Raw genomic sequence first — 14,734 nt, forward strand, 5'->3', positions numbered from 1 at the left:
ATACAGCAGACCCTTCCCACAGTGAAGAGAGAAGGCGTCTCAGGCCGGTTGGCCATTCCCCACTATCAGGGAACAGAACTTGCTCACCTTGTAGTTGTGAGGGGACGCAAATAGAACCACATCCAGCGTACCCTATCGGCAGAACAACTCGGCCACTACTGCTGAATTTGAGGGACCACTCTATGGCTAGAAGGACCAGCTTAAGCAGTCTGCCAGCCAGTGCATCAAGGTGACCTGGAAGGTAGGTCACTCACAGAGACATCCCCTGAGCTAGGGTCAAGGTCCATACTTGCACCACTTCCTAGCAGAGAAGGAGCGATCCTGTGCCGCCCTGTTTTGTCGATGTGCCACATCACAACCAGGTTGTCCGCCGTATCAGAACATCCTTGGACGACAACTGGTCCCTGAATGCCCACAAGGCATACTGTATCGCTCGAAGCTCCAGGACGTTTATCTGACAGCGGGCTTCAGTGGCAGTCCAGAGGCCTTGCGTGTCCTCACGTACGCTCTCGAGCCCTGGGGGGACACATCGGAGGTAAGGGCCACCTGGGTGGGGCGGGCTGGAAGGACAGACCCCTTTCCAGATTTGAGAGGTCTACTCACCATGATAGAGACGCTCTCAAAGGGTCCAGTATCATGAGCGGAGCCTCAAGGTCCTGGGAAGCTTGTCTCCACTGGGTCTGTAGGGCCCATTGGGGGCTTCTCATGTGGAGGCAGGCCCAAGGGGTCACATGATGGAGACTGTCATGTGGCCCAAGAGGCGAAGCAGGAGACGGCTGGAACCCTCTGACTCTTGTGGACGAGGGTAGCCAGTGCAGCGAAGGTGACTGCCCGGTCCCTGAGCAGGAAAGCTTTCACTTATGCCATGTCCAGCCTGGCGCCAATGAAGTCCAGCTGGGAAGATGGGCAGAGGTGCGACTTGGGAAGTTTATCACGAACCCCACGGTCTGCAGAGTCTGCACCATCAAGGACAAAGTGTGCAAGGCTCCAGAGTGAGAATCGCTTCTGACCAGCCTGTCGTCCAGGTATGGGAACATATGGACCAAGCAATGCCCAAGGTGGGCAGCCACCTCCACCAAGCGTTTGGTGAAAATGCAAGGGGGGGGGGGGCCCGATGCCAGCCCAAAGGGTAGCACTCTGTACTGAAAATGTGCACGCCCCACCACGAAGCGGAGGTACTTCCTGTGGTTAAGGACAATCGCAATGTGTGTGTAAGCCTCCTTTAGATCGAGTGAGCAAAGCCAGTCTCCTTTTTGGAGGAGTGGTATCAGCGTGCCCAGAGAGACCATCTTGAATTTTTTTTTTTTTTAATGAGAAATCTGTTCAACTCACAGAGGTCGAGAATGGGGCACAGGTCGCCATTTCTCTTAGGGATGAAGAAGTACCCCGAATAGAATCCCTGGCTCTGTTGAAGGTGCGGGACCAGTTCTACTACCCCTGATGCAAGGAGGGTGGAGAGTTCTGACTGAAGGGCAACCAGATGGGCAGATGAACCCCAGGATGGACATGGGGGTGAGGACTCTGGAAACCAGCTGAAATGTTGCCAGTACCCCTGATGGACCCAATGGTCCGATGTTATTGCCTCCCAGTGACAGGCGAAACTTAAGAGTCTGCCGCTGACCGGGGATTGGACATCAGGGGCCTGGCAACTGGCTTATGCTCCCTTGCCGCCAGTCAAAAGCCCGTGGCCAGGGCTTGCTGGGGGGGCTGGCTGGGGTCTAGGCGCCTGCAGTTGGCGGGGACAGCCCCTGGAACTGGTATGAGGCAGCCGAGTCTGGGCGGCCGAAGGATAATATTTACTCTGCTGACAGAATGGTTTTTGAGATCCCTGTCTGGAGGATTTCCTGGCTGAGAAAGGTCCTTCCAAGGCACTAGTGGACAGCTGCTGAAGTGTGTCATGGTGGTCCTTCAATTGTGCCATCGCATCCCAGACCTTATCCCCAAACAGGTCCTCGCCTGTACAGAGGAGGTCGGCGAGCCTGTCCTGAACCACCGGTCGGATGTCAGAGGGATGGAGCCAAGTCATTCTCCTGGCGTCAATGCCCACGGCAGCCAAATGGGCTGCTGTTTCAAACACATTGTAGGTGGAACACACCTGTGTTTACCAGTCTGTAAACCCAGTGAAATAATGGCAGAAAGGGCTTCCTGCTGCAGCTGGGGCAGACCCTCCGCAAAATCTTGGACCCGTTTCCAGAGATTGTGGTCGTACTGGGTCATGTACAACTGGTAGGCGGCGATGCGGGCAACCAGCATGGCGCCTTGAAAGATTTCTGCCCAGGGCATCCAACATCTGTGCTTATGCCTGGGAGGAGTGGAGGCATGGGTACGGGAGTGGCAGGCCTTCTTCAAGGCGGACTCCACCACCACCAATTGTTGTGGGAGCTGTCTCTTGTCAAACCCGAAAGCCTGTTGCACCAGGTAGGTGGCATCGGCCTTCCTGTTAACAGGGGAGACAGAGATGGGGTGTTCCCACATGTGGAGGAGGAGCTCTTTGAAAATCTTGTGGACCGGAACCGCCACAATTTCTTTGGGAGCATCGAACTGGATAACTTCCAACATCTTGTGACACGCATCCTCCTCAGTAAGGAGTTAAAAGGGGATGGCTTCAGCCATGGCCTGGACAAACCCCGTGAAGGACAAGTCCTTGGGTGGTGACTGGCACCGCTCCTCCAGAGGGGAGGGCTCCGAAAGGGGGTCGTTGGAATAGTCAGAGGACAAGTCTGTGGAACTGTCACCCCAGGGGTCGTAGGGCCCCTCCTCCTCACTGGGGCTGGCTCATCAGGGGTGCGGTCCATGAGGGGCATCAGCCCTGGGCTCCAAAGGCTTCGGAAGCCTCAAGGGCACTGGCAGCATCAATGGCTCCCTCGGCATAGAGGGGATCACCGGCCGCAGCAAGTCAGAAGGATCCGGCAAAGTCTCAGGGAACCGTGAATGAGGGAACACAGTACCAGCCATATCTTCCTCCTCAGAGGACCAGAGGATCAGGATCGCTCCCGGTGGAGGGCATCAATGGCTGATGGGGCATCGAGGGCCCCTCGGGCACCAGCTGCATCGGTAAGGTGCCCAGAAAGATGTCCGCATGCTCTAGCAGTGGTGATAACATAGATGGCAGAAGCTCGGGCACCAGTAGTTCATCGCTTTGCAGTGCTTTGAGCACCGCCGATTGCACCCTGCGGTCCAACTCCTTCTGGAAGTCTTCTGAAGCCAGGACTGATGGAGGGGGACGAGGCATCCCCAGCTCTTCCTCGGGCCTTCCTCGGTGGCATGGTGCCCTGCACTGGTGTGTCTTTGGGGAATGCTTCAGGCTACCGGGAGCACCAGAAGATGGGGTATTCGATGGCCAGTGCCGCTTCAATGGTGGCTCGACAGCCACCAGTGTTACGGGGAGCACCAGATGATGGGGTGTTCGATGGCCAGTACCGCTTTGATGGCTGCTCAGCAGCCACAGATACCGCTCTGGAGCCCAATACTGTGCGCAGATGACTGGTGTCTATGCTTGCGGGACTGTTTCTGATGCTCGGCCTGGTTTTTCGCCAGTGCAGAGGAAGCCGCTGACCCCGAGGTCCGGGAGAGCAGGGATATCTAGGTTCGATACCCCTCTCCCTGATCCTTGGATGTACTAGACAGAGGGACTGCGAGGGAAAGCAGGTCGGACAGCTCCCCGCAAATCTTGGGCATCGGAGAGAGTGATGCAAGCATAGAGGACTTTGGGGTCCCAAAACATTTCTCCATTTTATCAAGGCGCGCCCAACTCCCCTTGGGTGTCATCTGGTCACAGACTGCACCCCCGGACATAGTGCAAAGCCTCCAGGCAGAGGATGCAGACCTCATGCGGATCCGTGATGGTCATGGTCCGTGGGCACCAGAGGCATCGGTGGAAAGTGGTTGATGCCATGGGAAAAACCCTGCATGTGGTCGATGACCGACAGATACCGGTAGCAGAAGTGGGGAATCAACCGCAAATTGGGAAAAATAGATGGCCAAAAAGACCTACCGTACTGAGGAGGCACCGACCGTGAAAGGGGACCCGATGAGGATAGAATAAACGACTCAAGGGATTCGAGAAAAAAATGAAAACTTGGAGCTCCACGAACAGTGAGGCAACTGCATCGTGGAAAAGAAGAGACTGAAGGGGGACCTCTCGTGGAGACGCAGATAGTAGCAGACTGGGCATCCTCAGTATGCTGGTCAAAGCTTCTAGAAACTTGGAAAAAAGTTTTCTGTGCCAGGCTCCATCGGATGATGTCACCCACATGTGAGGACTACAATCCTGCTTGTCCTAGGAGAATTAGTGTTATGTCAGGTAGACATGAGGTAGCAAGTCCCCTATGATGGTACAGGGGGCATGGTAGATAGGCATATGGCAGCAAGTCCCTTTTGATGGAAATAAGGGTATGGCAAGTAGCTACATCCTCCCAAGATAATGTCTACAAAGGAAATGCACAATACATCTCAAACTTAGTTTTCATGATCAGTGTCACTGGATTCAGAAAGCAGTGATAGGTTAGATCATTATGGTATGTTGTCACTATGCTGTAGTCTCCTTGACAGCAGCTCACAGCCTTGCACATATGATTCACTGGGAAGGGCTGGCAGATAACTTGCTATATATTTCTGACACCTGCTCCCTATTGATTTTTATGGTCCATAGACTTTAATGGCCCATAGAATGATGGATGATATATGAATGGCATAAATGGAATTTTTGTTTAATTTGGGGGGACACCCTCCATTTCTTTCAGGGACTACAAAAGAAATAAATGGGGGTCCCCATTTGTTTCAGAATGCCCATTTATTTTAAACAAATGCACGTCCCTAATAACTACAATAAGAAAAGGTTTATCAAAACCTTTGGTTGAATCTACTTTAAAAACAAGCAGGTATCCAAAGAAATATTGACTTTATTAAATTTAGGGTCCATAATTACATGATCCTAGAAGGAGCTTTTATGCATGGTCACCAGCTGAGGACTGGTGCTGCAATGACTTGTTGGGATGGGGATATAAAGTAGGGGAAAAATTCACAGGTAATTGTACATGAAGGCTTATGGTGCTGTAGTCCAATTGAACTGGAAGAAAAAGGGAGCAGGAGTAAACTGCTGGGACAAAAAAACAAAACATATACTCTCTGCTCTATGTTGTACAGTATTAATTGCAAACAGATTTCAATGATTTATAATTATGCATCTTGGTTCTCATACCAAAATAGATTTCTGGGCTCTCCACATTTTCAAACATGGATTTATCTTTTCTCTATTTTAACTAAAAATAATCCTTTAAAAAAATACAAAATAAAAACAGGAATAGATCTATACATGGAATACTGAATATGTAAAACAAATAAAGGAAACCAAATATACATACTGTGAAATTGCCCATTACAAGTTTTCTAGAATACAACCAAAACAGCATAGCAAATAAACCACAAACGCCATGCAGTGTGCCCAATTTAAATCTTGCTGCATTGCCTTAGGCTCTCAGCTGATCTGTCTTCCAATTTACTGTTTCATAACTCAGTATCACTTATCCTATGGCTTATTAAAATCTACTACTGTTCTTTTCTAAATTACCTCTACTGGGAAGCTATTCCATGTATTCACTACCCTTTCTATGAAGGAATATTTCCTAATGTTACTCCTGAGTCTACACTCTCCGAGTCCCATATATATCACTCTCTCTTGTACTAGAATTTCTTTCCCATTGATAAAGCTTTGCTTCTTGTGCCTTATTTATATCATTCAGGTATTTGAATGTCTATCATATTTCCTCCCTCCTTTTCCTCTTGGATATACTATTTGGGTCCTTAAGACTCATTTCATAAAACTTTTAGTGCAGACTCTGCACCATTTTAATAGCAATCTTCTGAACTGCCTCCACTCTGTCTATATCCATTTGGAGGTACGACCCAAATAGAATATTCCAAATGAAGACTCACCTATAAGAACATAAGAAAATGCCATGCTGAGTCAGACCAAGGGTCCATCAAGCCCAGCATCCTGTTTCCAACAATGGCCAGTCCAGGCCATAAGAACCTGGCAAGTACCCAAAAACGAAGTCTATTCCATGTTACTATTGCTAATGGCAGTGGCTATTCTCTAAGTGAACTTAATAGCAGGTAATGGACGTCTCCTCCAAGAACTTATCCAATCCTTTTTTAAACACAGCTATACTAAACTGCACTAACCACATCCTCTGGCAACAAATTCCAGAGTTTAATTGTGTGCTGAGTAAAAAAGAACTTTCTCCGATTAGTTTTAAATGTGCCCATGCTAACTTCATGGAGTGCCCCCTAGTCTTTCTACTATCCGAAAGAGTAAATAACCAATTCACATCTACCCGTTCTAGACCTCTCATAATTTTAAACATCTCTATCATATCCCCCCTCAGCAGTCTCTTCTCCAAGCTGAAAAGTCCTAACCTCTTTAGTCTTTCCTCATAGGGGAGCTGTTCCATTCCCCTTATTTTGGTAGCCCTTCTCTGTACCTTCTCCATCGCAATTATATCTTTTTTGTGATTCGGCGACCAGAATTGTACACAGTATTCAAGTTGCGGTCTCACCATGGAGCGATACAGAGGCATTATGACATTTTCCGTTTTATTCACCATTCCCTTTCTAATAATTCCCAACATTCTGTTTGCTTTTTTGACTGCCACAGCACACTGAACAGACGATTTCAATGTGTTATCCACTATGACGCCTAGATCTCTTTCTTGGGTTGTAGCACCTAATATGGAACCCAACATTGTGTAATTATAGCATGGGTTATTTTTCCCTATATGCATCACTTTGCACTTATCCACATTAAATTTCATCTGCCATTTGGATGCCCAATTTTCCAGTCTCACAAGGTCTTCCTGCAATTTATCACAATCTGCTTGTGATTTAACTACTCTGAACAATTTTGTGTCATCTGCAAATTTGATTATCTCACTTGTCGTATTTCTTTCCAGAACATTTATAAATATATTGAAAAGTAAGGGTCCCAATACAGATCCCTGAGGCACTCCACTGTCCACTCCCTTTCCTGTCTTTTAGCCAGTTTGCAATCCACGAAAGGACATCGCCACTTATCCCATGACTTTTTACTTTTCCTAGAAGCCTCTCATGAGGAACTTTGTCAAACGCCTTCTGAAAATCCAAGTATACTACATCTACCGGTTCACCTTTATCCACATGTTTATTAACTCCTTTAAAAAAGTGAAGCAGATTTGTGAGGCAAGACTTGCCCTGGGTAAAGCCATGCTGACTTTGTTCCATTAAACCATGTCTTTCTATATGTTCTGTGATTTTGATGTTTAGAACTTTCCACTATTTTTCCTGGCACTGAAGTCAGGCTAACCGGTCTGTAGTTTCCCGGATCGTCTCTGGAGCCCTTTTTAAATATTGGGGTTACATTTGCTATCCTCCAGTCTTCAGGTACAATGGATGATTTTAATGATAGGTTACAAATTTTTACTAATAAGTCTGAAATTTCATTTTTTAGTTCCTTCAGAACTCTGGAGTGTATACCATCCTGTCCAGGTGATTTACTACTCTTCAGTTTGTCAATCAGGCCTACCACATCTTCTAGGTTCACCGTGATTTGATTCAGTCCATCTGAATCATTACCCATGAAAACCTTCTCCATTACGGGTACCTCCCCAACATCCTCTTCAGTAAACACCGAAGCAAAGAAATAATTTAATCTTTCCGCGATGGCCTTATCTTCTTTAAGTGCCCCTTTAACCCCTCGGTCATCTAACGGTCCAACTGACTCCCTCACATAACCTGTACAGAGGCATTATCACTGCTTTCCTTCTACTGCTTATGTCTCTTTTATACATGCTGGCATTCCTATGGTTCTGACCATCACCTTGTTGCACTGTTTTGCTATCTTCATATTATCAGATACGATCACTCCAATGCCTCTCTTCTGCTTAGCACACATCAATACCTCACTCCCTTATTGTGTACTGCTCCCTTGGATTTCTGTACCCCAAATGCATAACTCTGCACTTCTTTGCTTTGAAACTTAGCTGCCAATCAATTAACCATGTCTTGAGCTTCCCCATTCTGTCTACTTGCTCACAATGATATGAAACAGAACAGGGCCTTGGGCCAGATCCCTGAAATGCTCTTCTAGTCATTCTCCTTTCCTTGAACGCCATTTACTACCATCCTCTGCTGTTTATTGCCCAACCAGTTACTACTCCAGTCACTGAGCCTCTTATGAAGGACAGTATCACAAGCTTTGCTGAACTCCAAGTATACCACTTCCAGCGCATACACCAACCTAATTTTCTGGAATAAAATGTGGCATATGATTAATGCTACCCCCATGAAACAAACAATATCATATAGAAGCTGCAAATAGGTATTCTTCATGATTGAGTATATATAAGTAGACTGACATAAAAAGAGATGGTCTTCAGTTGTACAAGCAAGCACAACACACATTCTAAGACTGTGGAAGTGCACTACTATACCTAAGATTGTGAAGGAGTAGTTTAAAGAAACAGCAAAGACAAAACAGATCAATACATAAAAGTATAACCTGACAGTGTAAGATAAATTCTGGTCTTTTGCTAGAGGATGAAAGGCCTCCCAGAAAACCTAAGACGATAAACAGTATCGTGTAATTATAGTGCATTTGGGCTCCCACCACCACCACCACTTATTTTCCAATTTCTCTTTTCTGTTTTCTTTGAGAATTTTGCCAAGTGGCTTATTTGTAATATGGAAATTAAGGTCCTGTTTAAATTAACATTGTACTCTATTATATAATTGTAATAAATCCATGAATAATGAACAAATGAGTTGTATAACCAACTCAATAAGGCTCTATTTAATAGCAATTCAAAATTTAAATGATTAATGAAAAAAGCTCTCTAAAAAACAGCTATTGCACAACACTTACCATGCCATACCCTATCATTCCTGTTGGAGTGGTGGCAGGATAGGCCATTACAGGTGGTGCCTAAGACAAAAAGGAAATTGTATTAAACACTAGAAAGATGTAGTTATAAGAAAGTCAATTTCCATGAACATACAGAGCAGTATTTGGACAGTTCAATGCTGTTTACAGTAGTATAGGGTTTGCATTTATTAGCATTTGCAGATCTTTGCCAATGAACTGTTATTTACCAATCAATCATCTGCCATTCTACTACAAAGAGTAATGCATTTGAGGAGTTTTGTCAGTAAATAAAGCAATATTATATATTAGAAAGGAATTCAGTTAGAATTTTGGCCAACATGGTACTCAAGTTTCCACTGTGTATAATTAAAGCCCCCCCCCCCCCCCCAAAAAAAAGGCCTTATTGTCCCCTTTTATATCTACCACGGATCATTTCAGAAACTCTCATATGATATCAGAAATGTTAATATAAGTACGGCACTCTATATACTGGTCTTGGAGAACTTAATTCTTAGTAGAAAGTGATCTTTTATTGGACACGTATAAAAGCTTCCAAAACGATGTGCATGGTATTTTGACACCACAAGTGCATTCTTCAAATGCAGTCAAAACAACTCACATACATCCTTAGAAAGCTCTCATAGTGGTCAAATTAGAAGTGCCATAACATTCAAGAATTCACAAAAATTTGCTCCAATCCAGGTAGTAATGATACAAAGTAAGAATTTATTTATACAGTCATCATAATGGGAATATTTCGGGGGGAAATGTCAGTCAGCAAGGTAATTTACCTTTCTAGTGCAACCAATGTTGAGATTACTTACCTGATAATCTCCTTTTCCTTAGTGTATGCAGATGGACTCAAAACAAGTGGGTATAGTGTGCTCGTGTTAGCAGTTGGAGACGGATCTGACGTCAGCACGGGTACATATACCCCCACAGGAAGTGCAGCAACTCAGTAATCTTCCTTGCAAAAGCTTTTATGGATATATGTGTGACTAACCGATCAATTAAATGAACAGGATTACCCTGACCAATTGATAGAAGCTGGAGACTGCCAGTGTTGTCAACCGGAAGGCGTCGACACCCGGTAGAGTGGATGCCCTATATAAGAAAGCATGGCTTACCGTGACTTGGTGAATCCCCATGTATGCCGGCAGCCGGGCGGGATGCTGAGTCCATCTGTATACACTAAGGAAAAGGAGATTATCAGGTAAGTAATCTCAACCTTTCCTAGCATGTAGCAGATGGACTCAAAACAAGTGGGATGTACAAAAGCTACTCCCGGACTGGGCGGGAGGCTGCCCGAGGTCCATTCAGGATAGCCCTCGCGAATGCTGTGTCCTCCCTGGCCTGGACATCCAGACTGTAGAATCTGGAGAAGGTATGGAGGGAGGACCACGTTGCCGCTTTACATATCTCCGCAGGTGACAGCATCCTAGTTTCTGCCCAAGAGGTCGATTGCGCTCTGGTAGAGTGAGCCTTGACCTGTAGAGGTGGTGGTTTTCCTGCCTCTATGTAGGTCGCCTTGATAACTTCTTTGATCCATCGGGCGATGGTTGGCCGAGAGGCCGCTTCCCCTTGCTTCTTCCCGCTGTGAAGGACGAACAGGTGGTCCGTCTTTCGTATTGCTTCTGACATTTCCAAGTATCTGGACAGCAACCTGCCAATGTCGAGATGGCGCAGTATTCGACCTTCTTCAGACTTCTTCAAACCCTCCGTGGTTGGCAAGGATATGGTTTGGTTGAGGTGAAATTGTGAAACTACTTTGGGTAAGAAGGAAGGAACCGTGCGAAGATGGATAGCCTCCGGAGTGATTCTGAGAAACGGATCACGGCAGGACAGTGCTTGCAGCTCTGAGATGCGGCGTGCTGAACACACAGCCAGCAAAGAACACCATCTTCAAGGTCAACAAACGGAGAGACGGGCCTCGAAGAGGCCTGAAGGCGGATCCTGCTAGAAATTCCAACACTAGGTTGAGGTTCCACAGGGGCACTGGCCACTTCAGTGGTGGACGAATGTGTTTGAATCCTTTCAGGAAACGTGAAACATCTGGATGTGTGGCGATGCTGTTGCCGTCCCTCCGGGGACTGTATCAGGACAGCGCTGCCACTTGAACTTTGATGGAACTGAAGGACAGACCCTTCTGAAGTCCATCTTGCAGGAAATCCAAAATGATAGGGATCTTAGCGGCATGTGGATTGTTGCCGTGAGTTTCGCACCAGGCTTCAAATACCCTCCAGATCCTTATATATGTTAGGGATGTGGAGAACTTGCGTGCTCATAGGAGTGTGTCTATTACCGGCCCAGAGTATCTTCTTTTCTTCAGTCTAGCCCTCTCAAGGGCCAGACCATAAGAGAGAATTGAGCTGGATCCTCGTGGAGGATGGGACCTTGCCGCAGCAGGTCCCTGTGTGGAGGCAGGGGAAGTGGATTCCCTGCCAGTAGTCTTCTCATGTCTGCGTACCAGGGTCTTCTTGGCCAGTCCAGGGCCACTAGAAGAACTAGGCCTCTGTGCCACTGGATTTTGTGTATAATGGCACCCAGCAGGGGCCATGGAGGAAAGGCATATAGTAGGATTTCCCGAGGCCATAGCTATACCAGGGCATCGATCCCCTGGGATAGAGGATCCCGCCTGCGGCTGAAATATTTGGGAACTTGAGCGTTGGACCTGTCCGCTAGTAGGTCCATGCCCGGCGTCCCCCACTGATCCATGATCATCTGGAAAGCTGTGGGCGACAGCTGCCATTCCCCTGGATTTAGGCTTTCTCTGCTGAGGAAGTCTGCCGTGGTGTTGTCCTTCCCGGCGATGTGGACGGCGGAGATGTCCTGGAGATTTGCTTCCGCCCAAGTCATTAGGGGGGCTATTTCTAGGGATACCTGTTGGCTTCTGGTTCCACCCTGTCGGTTGATATATGCCACCGTGGTGGCATTGTCTGACATCACTCTGACCGCTCTGTTGCGAAGTCTGTGGGCAAATCGCAGGCACGCTAGCCTGACTGCCCGTGCCTCTAGTTGGTTTATGTTCCACCCCGACTCTTCTCTGTTCCACCGCCCTTGGGCGGTGAGTTCTTCGCAATGTGCTCCCCAGCCGTTAGGCTGGCATCCGTAGTGAGCAGGGTCCAGGTTGGGGAGGACATTCTTGACCCCCGGCTCAAGTGGCTGGACTGCAACCACCACCGTATCTGATTCTGCACTCTGGCTGGTAGAGGTAGGTGGGTGGTGTAGTTCTGTGATCGTGGGCTCCACCGAGATAGGAGGGCGCGTTGTAGTGGTCTCATATGAGCCCGTGCCCATGGTATCACCTCCAGAGTGGATGCCATAAGGCCGAGGACCTGTAAGTAATCCCAAGCTGTGGGCCGGGTGGCGCTCAGCAGGGCCTGCAGACGATTCTGGACCTTTGATCTTCTCTTGGAGGTCAGGCTGACCTTGTCTTCCTGGGTGTCGAATCGGACTCCTAGGTATTCCAGTGACTGGGAAGGCTGTAGGGAACTCTTGTTCAAGTTTACAACCCATCCTAGGCTTTCCAGAAGAGCTATAACTCTGTTGGTTGCCTGGTGGCTCTCCTCTGGCGACTTCGCCCGGATCAGCCAATCGTCCAGGTAGGGATGGACGAGGATTCCCTCCTTCCTGAGGGACGCTGCCACTACTACTATGACCTTGGTAAAGGTCCGCGGCGCGGTGGCTAACCCGAAGGGTAAAGCTCGGAACTGGAAGTGTTGGTCCAGGACCTTGAAGCGTAAATAGCGCTGATGATCCCGATGGATTGGGATATGCAGGTAGGCTTCCGACAGATCTAGGGATGTGAGAAACTCCCCTGGCTGTACTGAATACTTGACAGACCTCAGAGTTTCCATGCGAAAGCTGGGGACCCGTAGGTATCGGTTGACTGACTTGAGGTCCAGGACGGGCCGGAAAGTGCCCTCCTTCTTGGGCACGATGAAATAAATGGAATAATGCCTAGAATGCATCTCCCTCGCAGGCACTGGGATTATGGCCTTTAGGGACAGGAGTCTCCGCAAAGTAACTTCTAGGGCCTTCTTCTTGATGGGCGAACAAGGAGAGTCCACAAACCTGTCCGGCGGGAGTCGAAGAAAATCCAGGTAATACCCTTCTTGGATGATGGCGAGGACCCACTGATCAGACGTAATCTCGACCCACCTTTGGTAGAAGAGGGATAGCCTGCCCCCTCTGGCTACTACCCCCGGATGGGTCGGCTGATTGTCATTGTGGGGTACGGCCGGGACCCGAACCCGAGCCGGTTCCCCTCTTGTTGCGCCTAGGCCGAAAGGACTGGTTCCTGGTCTGAGAACGAGGTGCTTGGTAGCGAGTCCTGTAAGGATTGAAGCGCTGAGAGGATCTACCCCTGAGTGGCCTAGGAAAGGGGTGCTGGTTCCTCCTTGACCGGTCTTCTGGTAGACGGAGGTAATGGAGAGGCGCCCCATTTATTGGCCAGTTTCTCAAGGTCACTGCCGAACAGGAGGGATCCCTCAAAGGGCATTCTCGTGAGGCGTGTTTTGGAGGAGGAGTCGGCCGACCAATTACGTAGCCAGAGCTGTCTCCTGGCTGCCACTGAGGATGACACTCCTTTGGCTGCCGTACGTACTAAGTCGGAGGCTGCATCAGTGAGGAACAAGAGAGCAGATTCCATTTCTTCTCCCGGGGTGTTGCTCCTAGCCCGTGATAAACAGGAACGTGTCACCACGGTGCAGCAAGTCGCAATTCATAGGGACATGGCTGCCACCTCAAAGGCTTGTTTCAGAATGGTGTCCATGCGCCGGTCATGTGTATCCTTGAGGGCCGTCCCCCCCTCCACCGGAATGGTGGTGCGCTTCACAATTGCGCTAACTATGGCGTCTACCTGGGGGCACGCCAGCTTGTCCCTACTTGTCGGGTCTAAGGGGTACATGCCAGCCAAGGCCCGACCCCCTTTGAATGAGGCCTCCGGCGTATTCCATTCCAGATCGATTAACTGCTGAGCTACTTGCAGGAGGGGAAAATGGTGAGACGTTTGGCGCAGGCCCTCTAACAGGGGGTTCATTCTAGGTTCTTCAGGGGCATCGTGGCCCGGAATAGCCAGCTCAGACAGGCATTGAGAGATCAGGCCTGGAAGATCCCCTTTCAAAAAGAAGCGCCTCATGGTCCGATATGGTTCAACCCCTAGGGCAGTTCTCCCTCCTCGGGGGACTCGTCGTCTTCCTCAGGGCAATCGGAATCCCCATCAGTGGGGGTTCCGGGTGGCACGTGGCTGCGCCTAGGCCTTGAGGGTCCAGGGGCCGGGTCATCTGGTACGTATGGACCCACTCGGGGAGCAGCCTGCATTGTGACAAAGGCATGAATCCCCTTAAATAATTCCACCCAGGAGAGCGAAGCGGGATCCGGTCTGAGGGGTACCAGGTCCCTTGGGGCCCCCGGCTGCTCACTGCTGCCTGCTAGGCCCGGGGTGTTCCCTGAGGAACTGGCAAGTACACTGGGCTGTGACTGGCCCTGGCCTGGAACTCCCAGGGCCTCTTCACATTGGGCACATAGGGAGTCTACTTACTCGCTCTGTGTGGCTCTGAGGTTGCATGCAGAGCAGAGGCTCATGCCTGATGCTGGAGGGACCGGCTCCGCTGACGCATGGGCTCTCTTACACTCCATGTGTGTCTGGGAATGGACATATCAGCGGGCGCCTATGAACATGCGCCTATCAACGTGCGCCTAACAACGTACGCCTAGTAGCGGGGAGACAAACCAGGCAGGAAAATGGCGACCTCCATGGCGGATTTGCCACCTAGGCAGACTCTGCGAATCCTCGCTTCCTCGGAGACCAACAAGTAAAGATGTACGCCTTACCTT

The 14,734-nt window shown here is 48.9% G+C and overlaps 1 protein-coding gene across 5 annotated transcripts in view; it reads right to left on the reverse strand.

Moving 5' to 3' along the window:
• The window catches only part of PICALM (phosphatidylinositol binding clathrin assembly protein), a 502,282-nt gene that overhangs the window by 93,282 nt on the left and 394,266 nt on the right, over positions 1 to 14,734 (reverse strand). For all 5 annotated transcript variants that reach the window (XM_029602251.1, XM_029602252.1, XM_029602253.1 and 2 more), the window contains one exon: positions 8,897 to 8,956. In XM_029602251.1, coding sequence (XP_029458111.1) covers positions 8,897 to 8,956 — 60 coding nt within the window. The remainder of the gene's footprint in view (positions 1 to 8,896; positions 8,957 to 14,734) is intronic.

Source organism: Rhinatrema bivittatum, chromosome 5 (genome assembly GCF_901001135.1).
Source record: "Rhinatrema bivittatum chromosome 5, aRhiBiv1.1, whole genome shotgun sequence".
NCBI classification, from domain to species: domain Eukaryota; kingdom Metazoa; phylum Chordata; class Amphibia; order Gymnophiona; family Rhinatrematidae; genus Rhinatrema; species Rhinatrema bivittatum.